The following is a 22836-nucleotide window of genomic DNA, read 5'->3' as shown; positions in this document are numbered from 1 at the left end:
GCGTCTCCTCCACGACCGCGACACACCGCCCCCTCCCACTGTGCCACCCCTCGGGGGGGAGGTCCCCGTGTTCCCCCATGCCTCCGGACTCGACGCCAAGACCATCGCCGCTCTCCATGCCCAGGCCGCAGGGGTTCACAACATACGGTCCCTCGTGCCCGTCGTGTTGGACCCGGCGTCCTCCCACTACCCTCGCTGGCGTACTCAGGTGGTCCTCACCCTTCGGCGCTTCGCCCTCGCTGACCACGTCCATGACGAACCCGCTACCCCGTTGTCTCCATCATGGGTCTAGATGGACAGCATGGTCATCTCGTGGCTCCACGACACCATCATCGTCGTACTGCAGGACATCATCCCTGATCAGTCGGACATCGCCCGTCAGGCGTAACTCGCTCTCGAGGACCAGTTCCTCGGGAATTGGGAGGCCCGTGCGCTCCACCTCGACGCCCAGTTCCACCTGTTCTCTCAGGGGGAACTCTCCGTGGACGACTACTGCCGCCAGATGAAGGGCATGGCGGACTCTCTTCGTGATCTCGGCGAGGCTGTCGCCGACCGCACCCTGGTGTTGAACCTTCTTCGTGGCCTCAGCCCCCGGTACGACCACTTGAAGGCTCTCATCAAGCGGACCATGCCGTTTCCCACCTTCCATGTCGTGCGGAATGAGCTTCTCCTTGAGCTCACCATGACGCTTGAGGCACCCGCTCCGGCCCCGGCACTCTACAGTGCTCCTCCAGGTGGTCAAGCGCCCTCCAGGGGCCATGGCCCTCACACCTCGTCGATCGGGGCCCCCGCCCGTCCTCCTGCCACCACACCTGCGGCCCCTCGCAAGGGCGGACGCGGGGTGGCAGCTCTACGCGTGGAGGTTCCACCGGCCGGGGGGGGGGGGGGGCCAAGGCTGGCCGTGAATCTACAACCCCTGGACCGGCACCATCTCCATGTGGCCGGGCTAGGCCCCCAGTGCCTCCCGTCCTCCCGCGCAGGCGCCGGCTCTCCTGACTGCACCCACCTACAGAGCTCCCTCGCCACCTACCTTCGGCATGCCCCCATATGGCGTGCCCCCGACGACCCCGACTCCACCTCAGCTCGTGCCTCCGGGGACCCACACCATGACTCCCTCGTCGCGCCTGGCTGGAGGTTGGGACATAGCCTCCCTTGCCGCCGCCTACAGCACCATGGTTTTGACACCACCCTCCCCTGACTGGGTCGTCGACTCCGGTGCATCCTACCACACCATCCCTACTGCAGGCATGTTATCTCGTTCTCACCCACACCATTCCTCCCACCCCACCTCGATCGTCGTTGGAAACGGTTCCACTCTTCCGGTCACCTTTGTAGGTGTGTCGGTACTCCCTGGACCGTTCTACCTCAACGACCTTATCGTCGCCCCTCACATCACTCACAAGTCACAATCTCCTTTCTGTCCGTCGGTTCACCACCGACAATTCTTGTTCCATTGAGTTTGACCCTACCGGTTTTTCTTTGAAGGATCTGGCCACCAGGACCCCTCTTGCCCGATGTGACAGCGTCGGCCCCCTCTACACGCTCCGGTCGTCATCCACCGGCGTGTCTCCACCTCCTGTCCTAGTCTCCACCACCACCTCCACCTCTTGGCATCGTCGTCTCGGCCACCTAGGACCTAACGTCATGACCAAGCTTTCCAGCACTTTAGCTTCTTATAATAGGAGACATTTTGAGGGCCTTTGTCATGCATGTCAGCTTGGCCGCCATACCCGTCTCCCTTTTACTACATCTTCTAGGGCTGAGCAGGCTTTTGACCTGGTTCATTGTGATCTATGGACCTCTCCTGTACTCAGTCTTTCTGGATACAAATACTATTTGGTGATTTTGGACGACTTTTCTCATTTTCTATGGACTTTTCCTCTTCGATTGAAGTCTGAAACATTTACCGCCCTCACTCTCTTCTTCGCCTGGGTTTCCACCCAGTTCCGTCGTCCGGTCCATGCACTGCAGTGTGACAACGACCGCGAGTTCGACAACCACACCTCTCGGTCGTTCTTCCTCACCATTGGCGTTCAGTTGCGCCTCTCGTGCCCCTACACCTCCGCCCAGAACGGCCGAACAGAGCGCATGATTCGCACTACCACCAACATGATTCGCTGCCTCCTCTTCTAGGCGTCTCTCCCTACCAGCTACTGGGCAAAGGCCCTACACACAGCCACCCACCTCCTCAACCTCCTCCCATCCAAGGCAGTGAGCCACCCCACCCCCCCACTTCGCCCTATACGGCACGATCCCCTCCTACGACCACCTTCGTGTGTTCGGCTGTGCCTGCTATCCCAACACTTCCGCCACTGCTCCTCATAAGCTGTCTCCACGTCCACTCGTTGCCTCTTCCTTGGCTACTCTCCTGACCACAAGGGGTATCACTGTCTTGACCTCACCTCCCATCGCATCATCATCTCTCGTCATGTCGTCTTCGACGAAGATGTGTTTACCCTTGTTGGCTCCTCCCCACCCATCAATCTCGACTCCCTCCTTGAGTCTGATCCGAGTACCCATCCCTCCCAGGCACCTCGCCTCGCACCGTTACCCACACCTCGCACAGCTTCACCACCCTCTTACGCGGCACCGACGACCTCATGCCCGCCACGTGTGGCTTCGACACCCCCACTCGCACGCCTGCCTGCGCCACGTGCGGCCCCGTCGACCTCATCTACGCCACGCGCGGCCCCGGTGACCTCGGCCCCGTCGACAAGCGGGACCCGTTTTGCCGACCCCTCCATCGTCTACTGGCACCGCCGGAGCGTTCCTCTCTCGGCGCCCACAGACCCGGGCACCTCGACGAGCGCGGCCCGATTCGCCAACCTCGCCGTCATCTATCATTGTCGCGGTCCGGCCACGCCTGTGGCCCCTGAGCCGTCGGTGTAGCACCCGGTCGCCATTCACCGCGACCCCGGACACACTCACCCGGTCGCCATTCACATGGTGACTCGCCATGCCCCCGGTGTTCTTCGGCCTGTCGACAGGCTGATCCTGGCCGCTGATACGACCGCTACTCCACCGGACGCCTCCTCGGTCCCCTCGTCCGTCCGCACCGCCCTCGCCGACCCTCACTAGCGTCAGACCATGGAGGAGTATGCGGCCCTGCTGGCCAACCACACCTGGGACCTGGTGCCACGTCCTCCCGGCACCAATGTGGTCACTAGCAGGTGGCTCTTTCGCCACAAGCTGACTTCGGATGGCTCCCTCGACCGCTACAAGGCCCGCTGGGTTCTTCGGGGCTTCACCCAGCGCCCCGGCGTGGACTACGATGAGACCTTCAGCCCCGTCGTCAAGTTCACCACCGTCCGCGCCGTCCTCTCCCTCGCCCTCTCCCGGAACTGGGCGATCCACCAGCTCGACGTCAAGAACGCCTTCCTTCATGGCACTCTGACGGAGACTGTCTACTGCAGCCAGCCCACCGGCTTCGTCGACGCCGCCAACCTGGACCTGGTCTACCGGCTAAACCGCTCACTCTACGGCCTCAAGCAGGTAGCGCGGGCCTGGTACAGCCGCTTTGCCACATATTTGGCATCCATCGGCTTCGTCCAGGCCAAGTCGGACACATCTCTCTTCATCTACCAGCGGGGCGAGGACATCGTCTACCTCCTCTACGTCGACGACATTGTGCTCACGGCATCCACCGTCGATCTCCTACAGCGCACGATCATCGCCCTCTAGCGGGAGTTTGGGATGAAGGACCTGGGGCCTCTCCATCACTTCCTCGGCATCACTGTCGAACGTCGGCCCTAGTGTCTCTTCCTGCACTAGCGTCAATACGCCATCGACATTCTGGAGCGGGCTGGTATATCTGACTACAAACCCGACTCCACGCCTGTTGACACCCAGGCAAAGCTCTCTGAGGACGATGGCCCCCCGGTCGCGGACGCGACGTCTTACCGGAGCTTGACAGGCGCACTCCAGTACCTCACCTTCTCCCGGCCCGACATCGCCTACGTCGTTCAGCAGGTGTGCCTTCATATGCACACACCACGGTAGCCCCACGTCACCGCTCTTAAGCGGATTCTACGATACCTCTGTGGCCTTCTCGATTACGGCCTCCTCCTCCGCTCATCCTCGACGTCGGATCTTGTGGTCTATACCAATGCTGACTGGGCCGACTGCCCCGACACACGCCGGTCCACCTCGGGCTATGCCGTGTTCCTGGGTGCCAACCTCGTCTCCTAGGCCACCAAGCGGCAGCCTGTCGTCTCCCGCTCCAGCGCAGAAGCTGAGTACCGCGCTGTGGCCAACGGCGTGGCAGAGGCTTCCTGGATACGCCAGCTCCTCCATGAGCTCTATAGCCCCCTCCAGCGCGCCACCCTAGTCTACTGCGACAACGTCAGCACCGTCTACCTCTCCACTAATCCCGTGAAGCACCAGCGCACGAAGCATGTGGAGAGCAACCTGCACTTCGTCCGGGAGCGTGTCGCCGTCGGCGACGTTCGAGTCCTCAGCGTCCCCACCACGCTGCAGTTCGCCGACATCTTCACCAAGGGGCTACCATCCAGTGTATTCCTAGACTTTCGGTCCAGTCTCAACATCTATACAGGATAGAGTTGTGACTGCGGGGTGTTAGATACCTATCCCTTTTCCCTTGTAATGGGCCTGGCCCAGTTGTTTGGTGGTCTATTAATACACTGCCCACCCTATTCTAGGTTTGGGATTTCCTCACTTCTACAGGGTGCACAACATATATTTCGTCAAAACCTGTACCCATGTATTTGAGATTCTCAAAAAAAATTAAAAAAAAACATGTTTAGTAATGTGCTCATATAGAGGAGATAGGGTCCAACCAATGGGATCCTTAAATGTCGCTTTGCATGTTCTCACAATAACATCAACATCAACATAGACTTTTAGTCCCAAGCAAGTTGGGGTAGGCTAGAGTTGAAACCCAACAAGATATCACCAAAAGGGGAAAGAGAGAGAAAGGGGAGGGAAAAGCTTTTGAGAGCACTAAAAGGAAAAAGGTCTAATCACGGTTCGGGCACGTGGATAGCTTATTTCCAAACACTTCTATCCAAACACAACTTCATTGGGATATTCCATTCCTTCAAGTCCCTTTTGATTGCCTCCTTCCATGTCAAGTTTGGTCGACCTCTACCTTTCTTCACATTATTGTCCCGTCTTATGATGCCTCTATGCACCGGTGCCTCTGGGGGTCTCCGGTTGACATGCCCAAACCATCTCAACCGATTAAGTTTTATATTTTTGGCAAAAGTTTTTGTTGCAGCCACAACTATTAGTAACATTACTTACTAAACCTTCCTAGCTTCATGATTCACTTGTATTATAGTTATTTATAGTTAATTTTACCACTAAGTGTGGTTAATAGAAAACTTTGGCATGAATGCGGAATTTGTGAAACAAAAATTTGGCAACTATTAGGTGTACCATGATTCAGATCTATATACCTGTAGTAATATTTTCACGGGATGGTGTAGGGCCCAATTTGGTTCCTTCCTCGAGCTTACGTATAATGTCCCCTGCAGTAGGTCTTTTTTTTCGATCTGTCTGGACACACTCTAGGCCAATTTTGATGCACAGTTCTACCTGATCATGTAATTCAGGTTCCAGAGAGGGATACATAAATTTTATTTGTGGCCCTTCCATGCAGTGTTCACATACCTGTTGAATTTTGGAGCAATTAAAGATCTATGTGTAAACTTTTCAAAAATAGATATACAAAATAGAAGTTTCCAGATGTTGTAAGACTTTCTTACATGATCGATAAAGTCAACTTTGGTACTATTGTCTTGACCAGTTACAATCTCTAGTATAAGAATACCCAAGCTGAATATGTCTACCTTGCGTGAAACTTCCCCCATGTAACGGTATTCAGGTGCCATGTACCCTCTTAATAAAGTAACAAAGGCACAGTAGATATTATCAGCTTGCAGTACTCATGAAAAAATATTAAAGCAGTTGAACTGAAAATGATTATATTGAAGAACAGTTGCTATGTACAAGTGGAAGTAGTGGCAGCGCAGTGATGTTCTTACATTGGTCCAGGAGTGTGTGTGTTGACTATTCTAGTATTCCCTTCACCAATAAGCCTTGATAAACCAAAATCTGTGATCCTAGGTTCCATGGCTGCGTCTAGCAAAACATTTGCTGGCTTCAAGTTCAAATGAATAATTGGAGCTCTGTCATTCTCGTGGAGGTAATGTAAACCCTCACAGATCCCTTTAATCATTTTGTAACGCGTGTGCCAATCTAGTTCATGGTTTTTTCCTTTAAAAAAATAGAACTAAAAATCAAGAGAAAGAATACAATTCCTGGAATTTTATATAGTGCTGACTGCTGCAACACTAAACATTTGTTCAGGATCTTTGGCACTTCTGATTTTCTTCTCCTTATGATATATGCTATGGTACTCTCAAACGATTGTTAACCATTCATTTAACTATATCATAAGGTTAGGATCATCTATTACTTCCTAAGAGGTAATATGTGAAACATATAGTTATTTAATTTTTTATTTTGTTAAATAAGATAAATAAAGCAAAGTTTGATATGAAAAATACTTTTTCCTATATCTAAGTGATGCATGCATGATCTATTAGACGTGGTAGATCTTTTTTACTTTGCAACTATAAAAATGACTTGATTTGATTAGTAAATATTTAGTGATTTAATATATCAAACATAAATAAAACTATACATAAATATAATAAAATATGGCCAAAAGGAAGGGTGGTCCACAGCAACAAGGGCCCGCACGGCCACTTATGTCTCCATTCATGAGAGGATTTAAGAATTTTTTTCTCTTGTTAGATCAATCAATTAATTAAATAAAAAAACTAAACAAACAACAGTTCAGATTTGCCACTTGTATATACTCTCTCTTAGGAAAAAAAGTCATTGTAGGTGATCCAAATTCAAACTATCTTAAGTTCAACTAAACCTATAGAAAGATGTATCAAAATTTAGCAATAGATCAGTATTCTATGAAAGTGTATTTTATAATGGATCTAATGATAATTATGTAGTATCATAAATATTTCTACTTTTTTGGTAAACTTATCAAACTTGATGCTCTGACTAAAAATAAAACTAGAACGTCTTTGGTGGCTGATGGTTGGTGGGGTATGGCATTTAGAAAAGTGAATCTACCATTAAGCAGCAGGTAAAGGGTTAATCCCATCAGACTTCGTAATCATACCAAAAATGTACTTGTCGATGCTTCCACAGTGCAGATACTCGTAGCAGAGCAACTGTTCGGAGGTTTCTGCGAATACAGGTTTTCCTTTGTACTGTACGTACGTACCCCTAACCTCGTGGCAGTATCCCAGGAGATTGACAATATTTTTGTGTCTAAGCTCCATGAGTATATTAACCTCATTGTCGAATTGTTTCATCTCAATTCCCTGGAATCTAAGGAGTCTGCGGACAGCAATGGTATATCCATCACTAAGGATTCCCTGTTGCAAAGAAGATATATATGTTACCACTCAATCGGTTTACTGTCGCGTCTCAGTTCTCAGATTGCACAAATATAAATATGCATAATGAACATGAAACGCAAGGATGTTGGCATACCTTATAAACCACTCCGAACCCACCTCTGCCAAGCTGCCGTTCTTTAGAAAAACCATCTGTGATATCCTCGAGGAATGCAAATGGTAAATACTTAGGCAACGTACTTAGTACTGAAAGTTTCTCTCTCTTTTCATCAGTGATAGCTGAAGCAATCGTTTCTTCTGAATCATGTTCATCACTTCCCTGAGAGAATAATAAGCTAAATATTAGCAGTATACACGTCAACATACTTTCTAAAAAAGACAGATTTTGGCAACAGGTTTTCTGAGAATATTGTATTCGGAAGTTTTGCTTTCCGATAGGAAACTCTAAGACGATCTGATCTACACCAGATTAGTCCAATATAGCATAGTGGAACATTGTTATCTTGACCGAGGAAGTCTCCCAAGATATACGACCGAGGCCCTGGCGCGCAAAAGGCTACTACCTCCGTTCTCGAATATTTGTCACCCGCTAGTTCATTTTTGAACTAAAACACGACAAGTAAAAAAGAACTGTGGAAGCTTAAAACGCCACTAAAAATTAAGATCTTTTTGTGGTATTTACACCGTGGAATAGTTTTGACGAAGGATAACTTGGCCAAGAGAAATTGGCACACAGTAAAGTTTGTTGTTTTTGTCACAAAGATGAAACGATTAAACATTTATTTTATGAATGTCGTTTTGCTCAAGTTGTGTGGTTCATCATTGTGGGAAACCCTAACCCTAACACATGGTTGGGTGTTGTATTAATAGACCAAGTTAGTTGGGCCTGGCCCATTACACAGGAGTGAGATTGTAATTACACGGGGTAAACCCCAAACCCTAAACGGGTACTCTAACACCCCCAATCTTAACTCTATCCTTTACAGATGTTGAGACTGAATCGAAAGTCGTAACCGCTTGGTAAAGAAGTTGGTGAACTACAGCGTGGTTGGGGACGCTGAGAACCCGAACGTCACCAGCAGCGACACTCTTGCGAACGATAGATCGATCTCCACGTGCTTCGTGTGCTGATGATGCACGGGATTGGTGGAGAGGTAGACCGCGTTGACGTTATCGCAGTAGACGAGGGTGGCACGCTGAAGGGGGCTGTGGAGCTCCTGGAGTAGTTAGCGCATCTAGGAGGCCTCTGCCACGCCATTGGCCATAGCGTGGTACTCGGCCTCTGGCTGGAGCGGGAGATGACGGGCTGCTATTTAGCGGCCTAGGAGACGAGGTTAGCGCCTAGGAACACGACATAACTGGAAGTGGACCGACGCGTGTCGGGACAGCCAGCCCAGTCAGCGTCGGTGTAGACCACGAGCTCCGACGTCGGGGAGGGTCAGAGTAGGAGGTCATAGTCGAGGGAGTCGCGGAGGTAGCGCAAGATCCACTTGAGAGCGGTGAGATGGGGCTCCCGCGGGGTGTGCATATGCAGACACACCTGCTGGACAGCGTAGGCGATGTCGGGCCTAGATAAGATGAGGTACTGGAGCGCGTCGGTGAGGCTCTAGTAGGACATCGTGTCGGCGACCGGGGGTCCGTTGTCCTCAGAGATCTTCGCCTGAGTGTCGACAGGCGTGGAGCAGGGCTTGCAGTCGGACATGCCAGCCCGCTCCAAGATGTCGACGGTGTATTGGCGCTGGTAAAGGAAGAGACCCCGAGGCCGGCGCTCGACGGTGATGCCGAGGAAGTGGTGAAAGGGCCCCAGGTCCTTCATCGCAAACTCCCCCTAAAAGGCGATGATCGTGCGTTGTAGAAGGTCGGCGGTGGACGCCGTGAGCACAATATCGTCGACGTAGAGCAGGAGGTAGACGGTGTCGTCGCCTCGCCGGTAGATGAAGAGGGACGTGTCCGACTTGGCCTCAACGAAGTCGATGGAGGCTAAGTCCAAATTTTTTGTATTTTAGCCCTTTTTCAGGAAAAATCATGTTTAGACCCCTGGACAACTTAATTCAGATTTTAGACCCTTTACTCGGCGCCATAGGCCATGGTGCCGAGGTAACACAGCTCGGCGCCATAGACTATGGCGCTGAGGTATGTGACTCGCTGGCATAGGTTCGTGGACGTGGCAGCTGACGTGTAACACCTCGATGCCACAGATCTTGGCTCTGTCTCAGCCACCTTCGCTCTGTTCACCGTGTCACCGAGCGCCGCCGTCGTCGTGGCCTCTGCCGACGCACGCTGCCACGCCTTGCTTCGCCTATGTGTCTGTTGTCACTCCCCACGAGCTCGCCTCGTTGCGCCGCGGTAAGTTTAATTTGAGTGGATTTAGTTTAGTTAGTGGATTTACGTGATTTAGTGGATTTAGTTTAGTTAGTGGATATAATTTAATTAGGGGACTTAGTGGATATAAGTTAGAGGTTTTAGTGGATTTTATAAACCCATGATTCACAAACTATCTAAGAAAATGTAGCCATCATTTGAACCATATATCCTAGGAATCATAAGTAATAGCAATATGTGCACCAATCAAAACTAATTAATCGAAACCATACAATGCAATATACGTAACAAACGAATCAGTGAGACACCATACCTTGGTCTTGAAGATATAAGGATCAAATCAAAGTTTTCCAACTCGAATACGAAGATTGGAGCACCTCTCGGCGGTATGGAAGCAAATGGAAACTAGGGAGTCAAATGGCCGGGCGTAACTCTCGGCCAGGAAACGGCCAATTTAAAGAACTTCCTAGCTCGATGCCAAGATTTGTGGCGCCGAGCTAGGTGGCACGTGAGCGTCGCGTCAGCCCTTCCCGGACAACTAGTCACGTACCTCAGCGCCACATATTGTGGCGCCTAGCAGTGTCACCTCGGCGAAATAGGCCATGGCGCCGAGCAGAGGGTCCAAAATCTGAATTAAGTCGTCCCGGGGTCTAAATGTTAATTTTTTTCGAATAAAGAGCCAAAATACAAAAAAAATCCGAGGCCAAGTAGGAGGCGAAGCGACTGTATCATGTTTGTGGCGCCTGCTTGAGGCCGTACAGGGAGCGGTTCAGCCGGCAGACCAGATCCAGGCGAGCGGCGTCAACGAAGTCGGTGGGCTGGCTGCAGTAGACAGTCTCCATCAAAGTGTCGTGGAGGAAGGCGCCGAACCACTCGGAGGTGGGGAGAGGATCTGATCGGCAGCAAGCAGTCTAGACGGGCGCCGAACCACTCAGAGGTGTGTGGTGTGAGGAGCTGGCCGGTAGCGTACGACTGGCGGCGAACGAGAAGCCATGGATCTGGCCGACAGACGCGGCTGGAGAGAATGTCTGGCGTGCTGACGCGGCTAGAGAGGACGTCGATGGGTGACGAAGACCGAGCCGTCTGACACGGCTGTGCGGACGCGATGGAGGCGGAGGAACAATGGGCGACGAAGGCCTGGCAGCCTGGCGTGCGGACGCGACAGCGGTTGAAGGTGGAGCAGCGAGCAGCGATGAGGAGCTGCGACGCCGACTCAAGGTGGAGCAGCGAGAGATGGCCACAACGGCGGCAGCTAAAAAAAGAGATTAGACCCTAACCTGCTTTGGTACCATGTTACTAATCATGGATTAGAGAAAAGATAATTAGTCCTTAGGACTTGGTAGAATATATAGGCACAGCTAATATGGGCCACATGGGCCTTAACAATCATTTGAAAAAGAGCTTGAATTCGCTGGTGATCTTTGGTGCTTGGTCTATGGAAGCACAGGAATAAGTGTGCCTTTGATGGTTGCAATCCTAGTTTAGCTGCTGCTCTTCAGACTTCGGGCAGCTAGGAGGAGGTTGTGTGTTGGTCTTTGGCTGGTGGTAAAGCTCTGTCTGGTTTCTTCCATATGGCCTAGTGTTAGGTGGTGTGGCGGGGTCTGCTCTCTCTTGTTACCAGTTTTCTTTCGGTAACTGTTTGTGTATTGGGGATCTCTCCCCTATTCTCTTTCTTCCTAATACAAAAATGCGCAGTTCACCTGCGTATTCAAGAAAATAAATAAATTTGGTCAATCACAAAAAAGTTTAACTTGAGAGAACTCAAAATTGCTTATATTTTACTATGGACAGAGTATTCGGTAAGGCACGTGCTAGTGCTGGTGACAGTGATAAAATTGTTTTCCGAACACTTGTACCATATTTTGTAGACTTGCCTGTGCTAGCTGTTATTGACTGAGAGAATCTGATATTGCCATCACCACGAAACACATTCGTAAAATTGCCATCGGACCCACATTTCATATACACAGATGAACCCGCAATTCATAGACACAGGGATAATTATAACAAGCAGACAACGTTTCAAGTGATAAAATTCCAATTATTTCGCTATTGACCCCTTATTCTTAATCAATGTTACTTTTGGTGCTAATCTCTGTTAATATATGGCATCGGTAAAATTACCTGGGTTCCTAATGAACTTGTAGTTTTTGTAACCAGCCGCATGTTTTCCATTTCATCAAACAGCTCGATTATATGCCTGAGATCTGGACGATTCAATGGGTTACTCTCAATGCACATGGTGCCAATCTCAACGCAGACCCTTATTTGTTCCAGTGCATCTCCCATTGGCATTTTCAATCTTTTTCTCCAGCTTTCAAGTACCTAAAAATGCGAGCACTTCAAAGTCAAGATACAGTATTGCATCATCATCTCGGAATATAAACTACAAATATTTCACCATCTTTATTCCAGTACAACACAAAACATCATACACATGATGTAAATGGAATATATTATTAAATATGATGAACTGATGGACGTTGTATCTTGCAATTTCTACACCACAAGAGGAGTTACTTTGTAACTTTTGGTTTCTAAGCTACCCTTATAATCATATTCAATATAAGTATGCCTTCTTTTTTTCTCGAAAATGCTGGAGAACTGCGCCTCAATATATTAAGAAGAAGAAAGAAATACATGTCAAAGAGACCTGATACAAGGTACAAGGTCTCCTTAGGGAGGCCAAAAACACAGAAAACTGAAAAGATCCATCAAACTCATCTAGCAACACCCTAGTCTTCAGGAAGGAGGGCAGCAAGGCATGAAAGACCTTTAGCCCCAGCCACTTCCCAAGACTGCCTCTCCTCCCTAGCTAACCTAAGGGACAAAGACAAACTAGGAGTACAACCATCAAAAACACAACTGTTTCGAAGCTTCCAAATTGTCCATGCCCCCAAGGCAACAAGCGAGTTGAGACCCTTTCCAGGTAGACCAGTGACCATTCCTGAGATGTCAATAATAATAAAAAATCTAGTGTCTATCCCATCAGATGTCATGAGGACAATTTAGAGGTGATTCAGCAGTTTTGGCCTTGTGAGATCTCTAGCTTTCCTTGCAAATACCTAGATATGCCCCTTTCTTTACGTAAATTAAAAAGGGAGCAGGTGCAGCCCATTGTGGATAAAATAGCTAATCAACTGCCTGGGTGGAAAGCTGATTTGTTGACTAAAGTAGGAAGAAGTGTGTTGGTGCAATCTGTTTTGACAGGGATGCTGATTTACAGTGCTACGGCTGTGGACCTGCCTTCTGCTACAATGAAGGACATTGATAAAATTAGAAGAGGGTTCCTTTGGCGTGGTCGTAAAAATGTCATGGGTGGACATTGTGCAGTGGCCTGGGGCAGAGTGTGCAGACCTCGAGAGCTTGGTGGGCTGGGTATTTTCAGTATCACTGAACTGAGTTGCGCTTTTAAAATGCATTGGGCTTGGCTGCAAAAATCTGAGCCAGGTCGGCCCTGGTCATCCATGCCCCTTCATATCCCGAAGAAAATTCGAGAGTTTTTACAAATGGCCTTGTATTCTGAGATTGGAAGTGGAGCCTCTACCCTCTTCTGGGGTGATCGATGGTTGAGTGGGCAGCGGATAGTGGATATCGCTCCTCGACTTTTAGAGACCATTCCTAAGAAGCTGATTAACAAAAGGACAGTTCAGGAGGCGATCGGAGATAATTTATGGATTAATGATATTCATGTGAGTTTATTTGTTGGAGCACTTGCAGACTTTCTGCGCCTTTGGGATTTGGTGGCCCAAGTTGATCTTTACCCTGATAAGGAGGACAAGCATATTTTTTGGTTGGCTGCTAATGGCAAATACTCGGCTAAAGCTGCTTATGAGGGGCTCTTCCTTGGATCAGTGGAGTTCGAACCTTTCGAGCTGATTAACAAAAGCATATTTTTCTTGCTCTTGTTCACAGAAAGGGCATGCTTCCGGATGGGGAAGACCTCTTTTTTGTAGCCTATCAGCTGTCCAACACTTATTCTGCATGGCTAACCATAAAAAGGTCTTACACTTAGGAGGAGCCCAAGATTTCCAAAGTCTTTTCCAAGGTTTGAAGGTGATGGAGCCCAAAAACAAAACCTTGTAGCAGGACCTAGAAGAGAAAAGGCCCGAAGACTCGAATCTCCACACATGGTGATCTTCCTGAAGAGTGAGCACGATCTCACCCAAGGTGTCCCAAAGTGTAAGATATTGTTGTATACCTACAAGGGATAGGGTTGGTTTGATGTCCCTAACCCACAACATGTCCTCCAAAGCTTGATCCACTGTCCTGGTAGAGGCCATCTTTTTATCCACCTTTGAGATCACTTCAGGTGCCAGCTCAGCGATAGAGCACCCATTCAACCATCTCTCCCTCCAAAAAAGGGTGTTTTTGCCATTGCCCACATGGGTGTACATCGAACTGGCCACTAGCTTCCTTACTTGTGACTGAACAGGGAGATCAAATCCACTCCAAGGCCTATTCGGGTCAGTCTTGATCAACCAAAGCCATTTAGCTTGCAGCGCCCAACTCTTATATATCAATTTTGGGATACCAAGTCCTCCAAGGTCCAGCGGTCTGGTGACTTTATCCCACACCACAAGGCAATGCCCTCCTTTCACATCTTTTCCACCCTTCCACAAGAAACCTCGCCGAATTTTGTCAATAGCACTAATAACCCACTTGGGAACATTCATGGCGATGAAAAGATATACGGGGATTGCTGAGAGCACGAACCGGACCAAGTGTAGGGACAATCTGGATCTCAAAATGGAATCTTAGTACTAATGTCGGAATCTTAATGACTGAACAATCTGGATGGATCTCCTCCCAGCTGGCTGTACAAAAAACATGGTCGAGTTTAACAAGTGTAGGGACATTTCTCTCATTTGACCAAGTGAATTCCTGCCTACCAACGGGACTTCTTTTAGCTCCAAGTCATTGATAAGTCTCCTGAATCTGCCCATCATGGCCTTATTTATATTGGCATTGTTTTTGTCTTCTGAGCTATAGATCTGATTGAAATCTCCAGCTATTACCCAAGGGCCAGCGCATGTCTCCCTGACTTCCCTAAGCTCCTAGAGAAAGGAATGCTTGAGAGGATCTTGGTGTGGCCCATAAACACCCGTGAACCACCACTAAGCACCACTTTCCTCTTGCAACTTGACTGAAACTGTGAAATCATGCACCAAACTCTCAATAGAAGGATAGACTCCATCTCTACAAGCCACTAAAACACCTCCTCTGGTTCCTTGCGTTGGGGAGTACACAAAGTCACTGTACCGAGCACCAAAAATAGACAGGATGTCAAAAGCTGAGATAGAGCATAGCTTAGTTTCCTGCAGACAGACAACCGGTGGTTTGATGCTAAGGACCAAGGACTTAACAATGTCTCTCCTAGACCTGTCATTCAGGCCCCTTACATTCCAGATAAGAAAAATTGGCTGCATTATAACAGGGTACAATAAAAAACGCACGACCTACAGCACACCCCCTCCAATCAGGTTTGAAACCGGCCTTCTACAGGCAATTCCCAGCCAAATAAGGCTGCCATGGCAGCAATATGCTCTCTTATCAGTGCTGCATCAAAAAGGTGAACATACTTTTGGGCGTCTTCGAAGGAAATATGTTCCTGGTCATCACAAAATCCCAACTGTCTGCAGACTTTAGTTGCAGCTTCATTGCCCAATTTCGGTGGCAGATTAGCCACCCTTCTACTTCTCCTTGGATTGAAGTCATTAGGCAGGGTCTTCCTCTTCTTTCGCTTGATAATCGGGGGGGGGGGGGGGGGGGGGGGGGCAACCATCAACATTGCAGCTGGCTTGGTAACATTCTGCATGAAATCTTGTAACCTTTCTGTCCTCTCAACATCTGTCACCTGGGCTGCCGTTGCCTGGAGTTCCTTTCTTTTCGAGTAGACTTTGAAGCAGGGAGGCTTTACTTTGAATCTGTTGTTAGTGTGGTCCTGAAGGTGGGAAGGGAGGTCACCTCTGCTAAAAATGGTATCATCCTGCGGCTCAACAAACATAGGCCTCTCAACAGGGTGAGGGGTACCCTGGGCAGGCACAGTGTCTAGAACCACAGCAACACCAAGACCTCTTTCTTCCAAAACAAGCAGAGGCAGATTCACGGCTGGAATAGAGGAATCAGCGTGAGCATCATCAATACTGGGCACCAGCTGCTCCACGGTCTCGAGCTCATCAACAGAGGCCAAGGGACCCTGGACATGCTCTGGGGCCGGAGCCATGGTCCCCCACATAGCAGTAGTAGACATGACAGCCACATCCAGAGGAAGCAATAAGGCCTCAGACGGAGTTCGTGGGACTACCACGTCCAAGGCATGAGAAACCGCAAGGGGTTGAGAGGTGCACGCCTGTGGTGGGGAAGAATCTAGCCCCAAAAGTGCCCGGTCAGCAACCAATCCCGGGACAGCAGCCAATTCTGCAGATATACCAACGGTGATCTCCACAGCCGAGGACTTCTCCAATATCTCATAGTTTCCAACTGTCTGATCACACTGACTAGCTTCGCCTTCTTCCCTAGGCTGCACTTCAGACCTTGGGCCTAGACGTTCAAGAGCAGATCGTCTGCCCTTATGCACACCATCCTCCGCAGAGCCCCTTCTACCATCACGGTCCCCTGGTGGCAAACGCGAACGGAAACGCCGCCTCTGCCGTGCAGAACCATCCATATCTGTTGGGACCTGGATGGGATCTGGGACAACACGTTGTCCTTCCAACACTTTAATCTGGACACGATAGGCAAGAGATAGCCTTCCAACGTCTGGTCCATTTCCCAGCGAATCAGTAATCCAAAGGTCTCTAGACTGAGGGATTGAGGCCAGGTCATAACACCAACCATAACAGCGAAAGACCTCCAAATTCTTGAGCTCAAGAGTCTCCTCATGTACCTTCTGCACCCAGGCAAAAGGGTTCAAACTGTGTCGGACAATGGACAGTTCCCAGGCATGAATTGGAATGCCACTTAGCTCGAATTCCACAGGGATAGGCAAACTTGCACCTGAAGACCCAAAGAACCTGAACCATCTTTTACAGTGCAGGGAGAAGGCGCCTGCATGAATAGTGTTCCATCTCACTGTTAGCTGGTCAACTGACTGAAGGGTGGGAAGCATGAGCAGGAAATGTCCATGAGCCAATTGCCTTAGGATTAGCGAATCAGAATTGACTTCAATTTTTTGAGCGACTGGCACAAGCACATCACTGACCACAAAGATAGACACTGCGTTCTTCAAATCCTCTTCTGCTTTATACATCAAACTGTTCCAACCGATCACACATGGGTGCTGATGATGCATTGGGCTGGGTTCAGCCAGAGGGTTCTCATCATTTCCGGGTTGATCAGATTGCCCACGACCCGGATCAGAACCACCCCTAGGAGATGACTTGCGCTTTCGATGGCGTCTGCGTCACGGGCGGGGCGGGAGGGGGCCCTGCGAGACAGGACCAGCTGCAGCTCCGACGTCACTGGATGGAGAAACAAATGCTTGTGCATCCACTGCCCCTTCCATCATCTCGAAATGGACCCGACCCTTTTCAATGCCTGGAGGGGAGATTCTACGCCAGACACTGACCCTCTTCTTCTTCCGTGGATGGGGCGCTAGAGGCTGAAGTCGCTCCCAGACCGAAGCCCGAGCTAACTGGTGCTACGGGACAGGCCCTGTCGCCGCACGGTCGGCGTTCATTGGCGCAACTGTCGATAGTCTGCTCCAAACCGCTCCCCTCAACAGTCGTAGATGCACAGGAAACTTCCTATCACCATTCACTGTCCTAGAGCAGGCGTAGGAGCGATGACCAAGTGCCTTGCAGCGAAAACATCTTGGCCCAAGGCGGCAGGATGCAGCAAGGTGATCGTCCGCGAAGCAGTTGAAACAACGACCGAATAGGTCGCCTGGCACCAGACGACGTGTCGGCAGGCGACGCTTCTTCGCTTTCCTTGATTCTACTCTGGTCCACCCACCGAGTGTTGTCTCCGGCGCACTCTCCAGCCCACGAAACTGGCGGTGCCGTTCCTCTTGATGAGGGTTCGACGTCCCGGTCTAAAGTGGGGAGGGCTCCCTCGGAGTTGAAACTCTCGGTGCTGGAAAAGGAGGGGCACACTGGTGAAGCAGGATGTCGCGGAACAGAGGCCGGCCAGCCCAGGACTGTGGAGGAAGACCATATTCAGGGGATCCCGACACACTCCCGCTCCACCTCTGGAACTTGGACCGTCCCTAGGTAGCGGAGGTGGACGAATCCAGGGAAGGGGATGAAGGGACAGAGGACGAGGCCACCTATCGAAGGGAAGTCGCGACGGCTCCGTTTATGGCGTGGACGGTGGCCGGCGTAGGCTGGTGGGTAGCCGAACCGTTGGTGGGAGGTGCGGCGCTGTGGGTAGTGGAGGGGTCGCGCGCGGGAGGCGAGGAGACGCGCGGACCGGGCGCCATCGTAATAAAGAACTTGTAAAGTACAAAGTTCTAGATCATATAGAGAACTAAAATTTTGGTGTAGAGCATGTCAATATCCGAGACTATTCAAAGTTTCTAAATATAAATTTCATATTCTAACAAATTAAAATAATTTTTTGGTACAAAACAGTTTAAACTTCGCGGGATTATCTCAGGAACCGTAATGGGTCTAGACCTCCCCCCTTATATAAACGAAGGGGTACGGTCGATTGATGCCCCACAATCGATCCAATCAAACCTACTTAATAAATTTATCTTATTTGCATTGTTCTTCCATTCATTAGGAGTATGAGTAATCTAGCCTTAGTTTAGCCCTAGTATTAGTCTTACTCGACATATTTATTCACCTCTCTTCCTCTGTTCTTAAGGCGTCGCCTAGGCGTCCGGGCGGTAGTCTAACGCCTAGGCGCCTTGCCCGCCTACCTCGCCTAGGCGTCGCCTAGGCGCCGCCTAGGCGTCCAGGCGGTGGTCCAACGCCTTGGACCGCCTTACCGCTTTAAAAACCATGCTCTCTTCAGCCCGGCGTCGTCTAGAGACGTCTTGGGTGGCCTGCCGACCCCAAGACAACCCTTGGATCTCTCCTCCCTGATGGGTCCCTGCCGGGAGGTGAGATTTAGGTTCCTGCGAAAGAGAAGACCCTCTGTGCACGCGCAGACTGTCCGGCCCCAGGCGCAGAACGTTTGGCAAGCACACAGGGAGAAGCCGCTCCTGCAGCGAGGTCATGGACTTTCCGGTCTAGGGCTTCGGACCGTCCACGCCACTGCAGATGGCACCGCCAGGCGGTACACCCCTAGCGTTTGGTGACCAGATTGGCGCCAACGATTGTATATATGGTGCAGAATGTGTGCTTATATATAAGCCAGTGACTATACAAAAATGTGCATGTTGTGATGGATATGCGGTTGGAGCATTTGAAGCATCAGTTCAAAATAATGTTAAACATGATAATCTTTGAGTATAACACTAATTGATGAAATGCTTATCCAATTGTATTACCCCAGCCCATTAGTGTTTGGTTTCGGCCCGTTGCAGCCCATGTGTTGTGTTATGCTGGAATTAGTCCTAGTGGGGTGTTGTGTTATTCCTCTGCGGGCTCATTCCATGTGGTACTTGGGCCATAAGTAGATTTTAGACACTGGTGCAGTGGTGCTACAACAACAGTAGTTGAGACAATTTGGGACATTCCAATTTTGGATGCAGGGTATTACACCAACCCTATCTGAGACAATTTGGGACATTCAGCAAAGAGATCCGTTAGAACAAAGTATACCTCAAGAACTATTATCATTTCAGAGGTTTGTGGAACTAAATTAATTAACAATTTACATATCTGAACCATGACCTAAGCTACCATCCACCTTTTCTAATATCACTGTTTTTACTACTACTTTGTTGGGACAAAATACTTTGTTGTTTGTGAGCAAATTTCACTGGGACACAGGAATGTAAGAAAATAGTATGATTTGATTTTTTTCAGGAACCAAATTTGTTTTCCACAACTAGACATGTTTCAAAAACAGTACTATGAAATGCTCTGTATAACCAATTACTATGTATTTCCTTTATCCTAGAAGGGTTATATAAAATTTTCCTTACATCTTCAATTTCGCAGTATCCTTTTATTCCTGTCACCACCTCCATGATTATAACACCAAGGCTATATACATCTGACTTGAAAGAGATCAATCCACTAAAAAATTCTGGTGCCAGGTATCCCCTGCATGAAGACATAATGTTTAATTTGTAACAGTGCACAATAGGAGCAACATAACAAATCTACTTAGTGAACAAAATAGTTTTTAAGGCATGATTAGCTTACACCGATCCAATCAGATTTGCTGTAACGGTTCGAGTTTTATTATCATCAAAGCATCTTGAGAGACCAAAATCAGTAATTTTAGGAACAAGATTATGATCAAGCAGTATATTTGAAGGCTTAAGATCTAAGTGAAGAACATTCTCATCATGAAGATAACGCAAGCCCTCACAAATTCCCCTGATTATCTGATAGCGCTTTCTCCATTCGAGGCCATGAAACATATCTGTAAAGCCCATACAGAAAAAGTTGACATTGATGATGCTATGTTCTCAATGAAATTGCTATCCATAATGAATAGCCATTTTTAATTGAGATACGTTTTCGTGGAAATCCCTAGAATCAAAATATCACCTTGTAGACTGCATTAATGTGTAAATGACATAACATTTTGGACTGGAGAAAATAATATAAGTATGGGAGTGTCTAACAAAGTGACCAATTTTTTCTTATTTTCCAGTCTCCGTTTTGAACCACATAAACGTCCAACAACTCACATATGTTTCTTTTGCAATATTTGTATCGCAACAAATCTTACCTGGAGTTGTATGATGCAAATTAAGGTATGCATTGTGCAGTTTTATGCGATCAGTAAGACATATTTCCACACATTTGAAAAATTGTAAAGTCACTGTATCATACCTATGAGATACTTGGAACAGATAATATTCAGCGAAAAAATGAAGATGAAAAACATTCCTTTCAACAGTCATACCAGATATATATTTATCAAGACTTCCATTAGGCACAAATTCAAAGCAAAGCAATCGTTGGCGTGCTTCTGCAATCACATGTCTTCCATCGTGTTTGAACATTTTCCACTGTGTGTCAGCACAGTATCCAAAAAAACGTACTATATTTGCATGTTTCAACCTCATCATGGATTGAACCTCTTTACGGTACATTTCATCAGATAGTTCAATGGTATCATAGAACTTCTTTACCGCAACGGATAGTCCATTTCGCAGCAGTCCCTGCAGTTGAAAGTCAGAGCATTTGCCTTGTCAGCAATATATAGATGATGATGACATACTGGGGAAATTTGAGAGTGAGTCAAACCTTGTAAACCACAGCAAACCCACCACGGCCAATTGTCTGATCCTCTGAGAAATTATTGGTGATTGCTGTTAAAAATGATAATGGCATGTCTGACGGCTCCACACTTTCATCAAGTAGCATGAGCTCAATGTGATCGAACATACTGGCTTCAGAGTCCATTTCAAATTAAACAACTACACCCTTCAAACTAGTTGCACAATACATTAGTAAAGCCAGAACCAGTAAATTTCCTTGACCAGGAAAGACAGAACCATGAAAGATTATTTGCAGAACTGTAGTGACAAGGATAGATACGGATCAGAACAAGTAGTGATGGCTCAGCACTGTCACACGCGGTCGCAAGGGGCGCACTGCCGACAGGCCTCTCGACCCTTGCTGCGCATTCTAGCCGCCCTGTGTAGGAAAGGGCGACCATTACAGGGAAGAGAGGAACATGGTCTGGACTCGTGGCCAGTGTTTCGCCTATCGTTTCCTGAAGCTTAGCTGACCCGCAGTGCGTGATTATCAGCAGTATCTACAAACATTTGGCCTGATAACTTGCAATTAAAGTTCAGCTTTGGCACTATAGCACAAGGAAAACAGGAACCCCAATATATGCACAAGAAACTTGCCACTTTAGCAGCACTGACGTTTGCTCTGGCCGCGAAGAACTATGATAAACAGCAAGAGTCAGAGTGTAGAGCACAAGAAATTTGCCACTATAGCAGCACAGACGTTTGCTCTTGCCATTACATCATGTGCAAGAACGTCCATAATAAGCGATGAGTCAGAGTGTCAGACTGAAGAACTATGATAAACAGCAAAAGTGCTTCACACCCCCCAATGAGATGGTTGAAATCTGACAGTAAACACTATTTCCCTTTGTTCCAACGGTGTGTGCATATTCCCCGAATAGATGCACGATTTCATTCGAAAGGGAAGTGATTTCTTCAGCACAAACGCTGAGAACCCCCAAAAAAACCCTCTAGAAACTAGCATCTAGATATAGCCTGAAATGCTGAGAAAATGATCAGATCTTGACCTCGGTTTGACCTAGATACACAAGCACTGTGTATCAGAGATCCCCACTACACCTCAGAAAAGTCAACAGAATCAGACTAGGAGAAACCTAGCTGACTTATTATGAACAAATGCTGTAACCAAAAATAATTATTGCAAGTACCGCCTACTGCAAGCAGAAAAAAAAACTAACGCACCTGTTATTAGGTAGAAGTAGAACGGAGCCTAATGGTGCAGCGAAGAAATGAAGCCGTTGACTGGTGAATCGAGGGAGTCGGAAGATGCAATAATATGGAAGCGATGATGCTGTTGCTTCACCCACTAGTGTGCATTACGATATATTCAATTCCTATATGGGACCGGAAACTAAAATAAATTGACCAGACTCGGTCACTAAGACGGTCAGACCTAGAGATGTGCTCCTTCCGTTTTATAATGTTTTTGTCTGTGTTATTTTGTCTTGTTACCGCAAAAACTTGATTCTGCTACTTAATAGGGTCATAAATATTACTTTTAGAGCCAAATAAATTTATGTTCAACTAAATCTATGTGATTTAAGGGTTAAACCCGGGCGCGAATTAAATATGTGATGTGATCAAGTCTCACACGTATGATGACTCATGGTACAGAAACGAATGACACATCTTTAATATACAATGAAGTTATGTACAAAATATTTAAATGATTACATCATACAAATACAACGATCCTTTAATATACAATGAAGTTATGTACAAAATATTTAAATAATTACATCATACAAATACAACGATCCAGCAACCATAATT

At 48.1% G+C, this 22836-nt stretch overlaps 1 protein-coding gene across 3 annotated transcripts in view; it reads right to left on the bottom strand.

Annotated features, from left to right (window-relative positions):
* Positions 1-22448, bottom strand: part of LOC103654364 (receptor like protein kinase S.2) — a 41912-nt gene extending 19464 nt beyond the window's left edge. The window contains exons 1-11 of one of the 3 annotated variants that reach the window (XR_004857898.1): positions 22246-22435; positions 21050-21236; positions 20706-20964; positions 19994-20216; positions 19771-19891; positions 11856-12056; positions 7546-7728; positions 7169-7427; positions 6006-6237; positions 5727-5859; positions 5418-5631 (exon numbers count right to left, since the gene is read on the bottom strand). Coding sequence is in view for 2 of the 3 variants with exons in the window: in XM_008681211.4 (XP_008679433.2) it covers positions 5418-5631; positions 5727-5859; positions 6006-6237; positions 7169-7427; positions 7546-7728; positions 11856-12056; positions 19771-19891; positions 19994-20216; positions 20706-20964; positions 21050-21208 (1984 nt within the window). In the remaining variant the exon portion in view is untranslated. Of the gene's footprint in view, positions 1-5417; positions 5632-5726; positions 5860-6005; positions 6238-7168; positions 7428-7545; positions 7729-11855; positions 12057-19770; positions 19892-19993; positions 20217-20705; positions 20965-21049; positions 21237-22245 lie in introns of all 3 variants that reach the window. The other 2 variants (XM_008681211.4, XM_008681210.2) reach the window with 2 other exon arrangements.
* Between the last annotated feature and the right edge of the window lie 388 nt (positions 22449-22836).

The sequence above is a fragment of the Zea mays genome, chromosome 4 (assembly GCF_902167145.1).
Source record: "Zea mays cultivar B73 chromosome 4, Zm-B73-REFERENCE-NAM-5.0, whole genome shotgun sequence".
In the NCBI taxonomy this organism is placed as follows: Eukaryota; Viridiplantae; Streptophyta; class Magnoliopsida; order Poales; family Poaceae; genus Zea; species Zea mays.
This window is presented reverse-complemented; position numbering and strand designations above follow the sequence as displayed.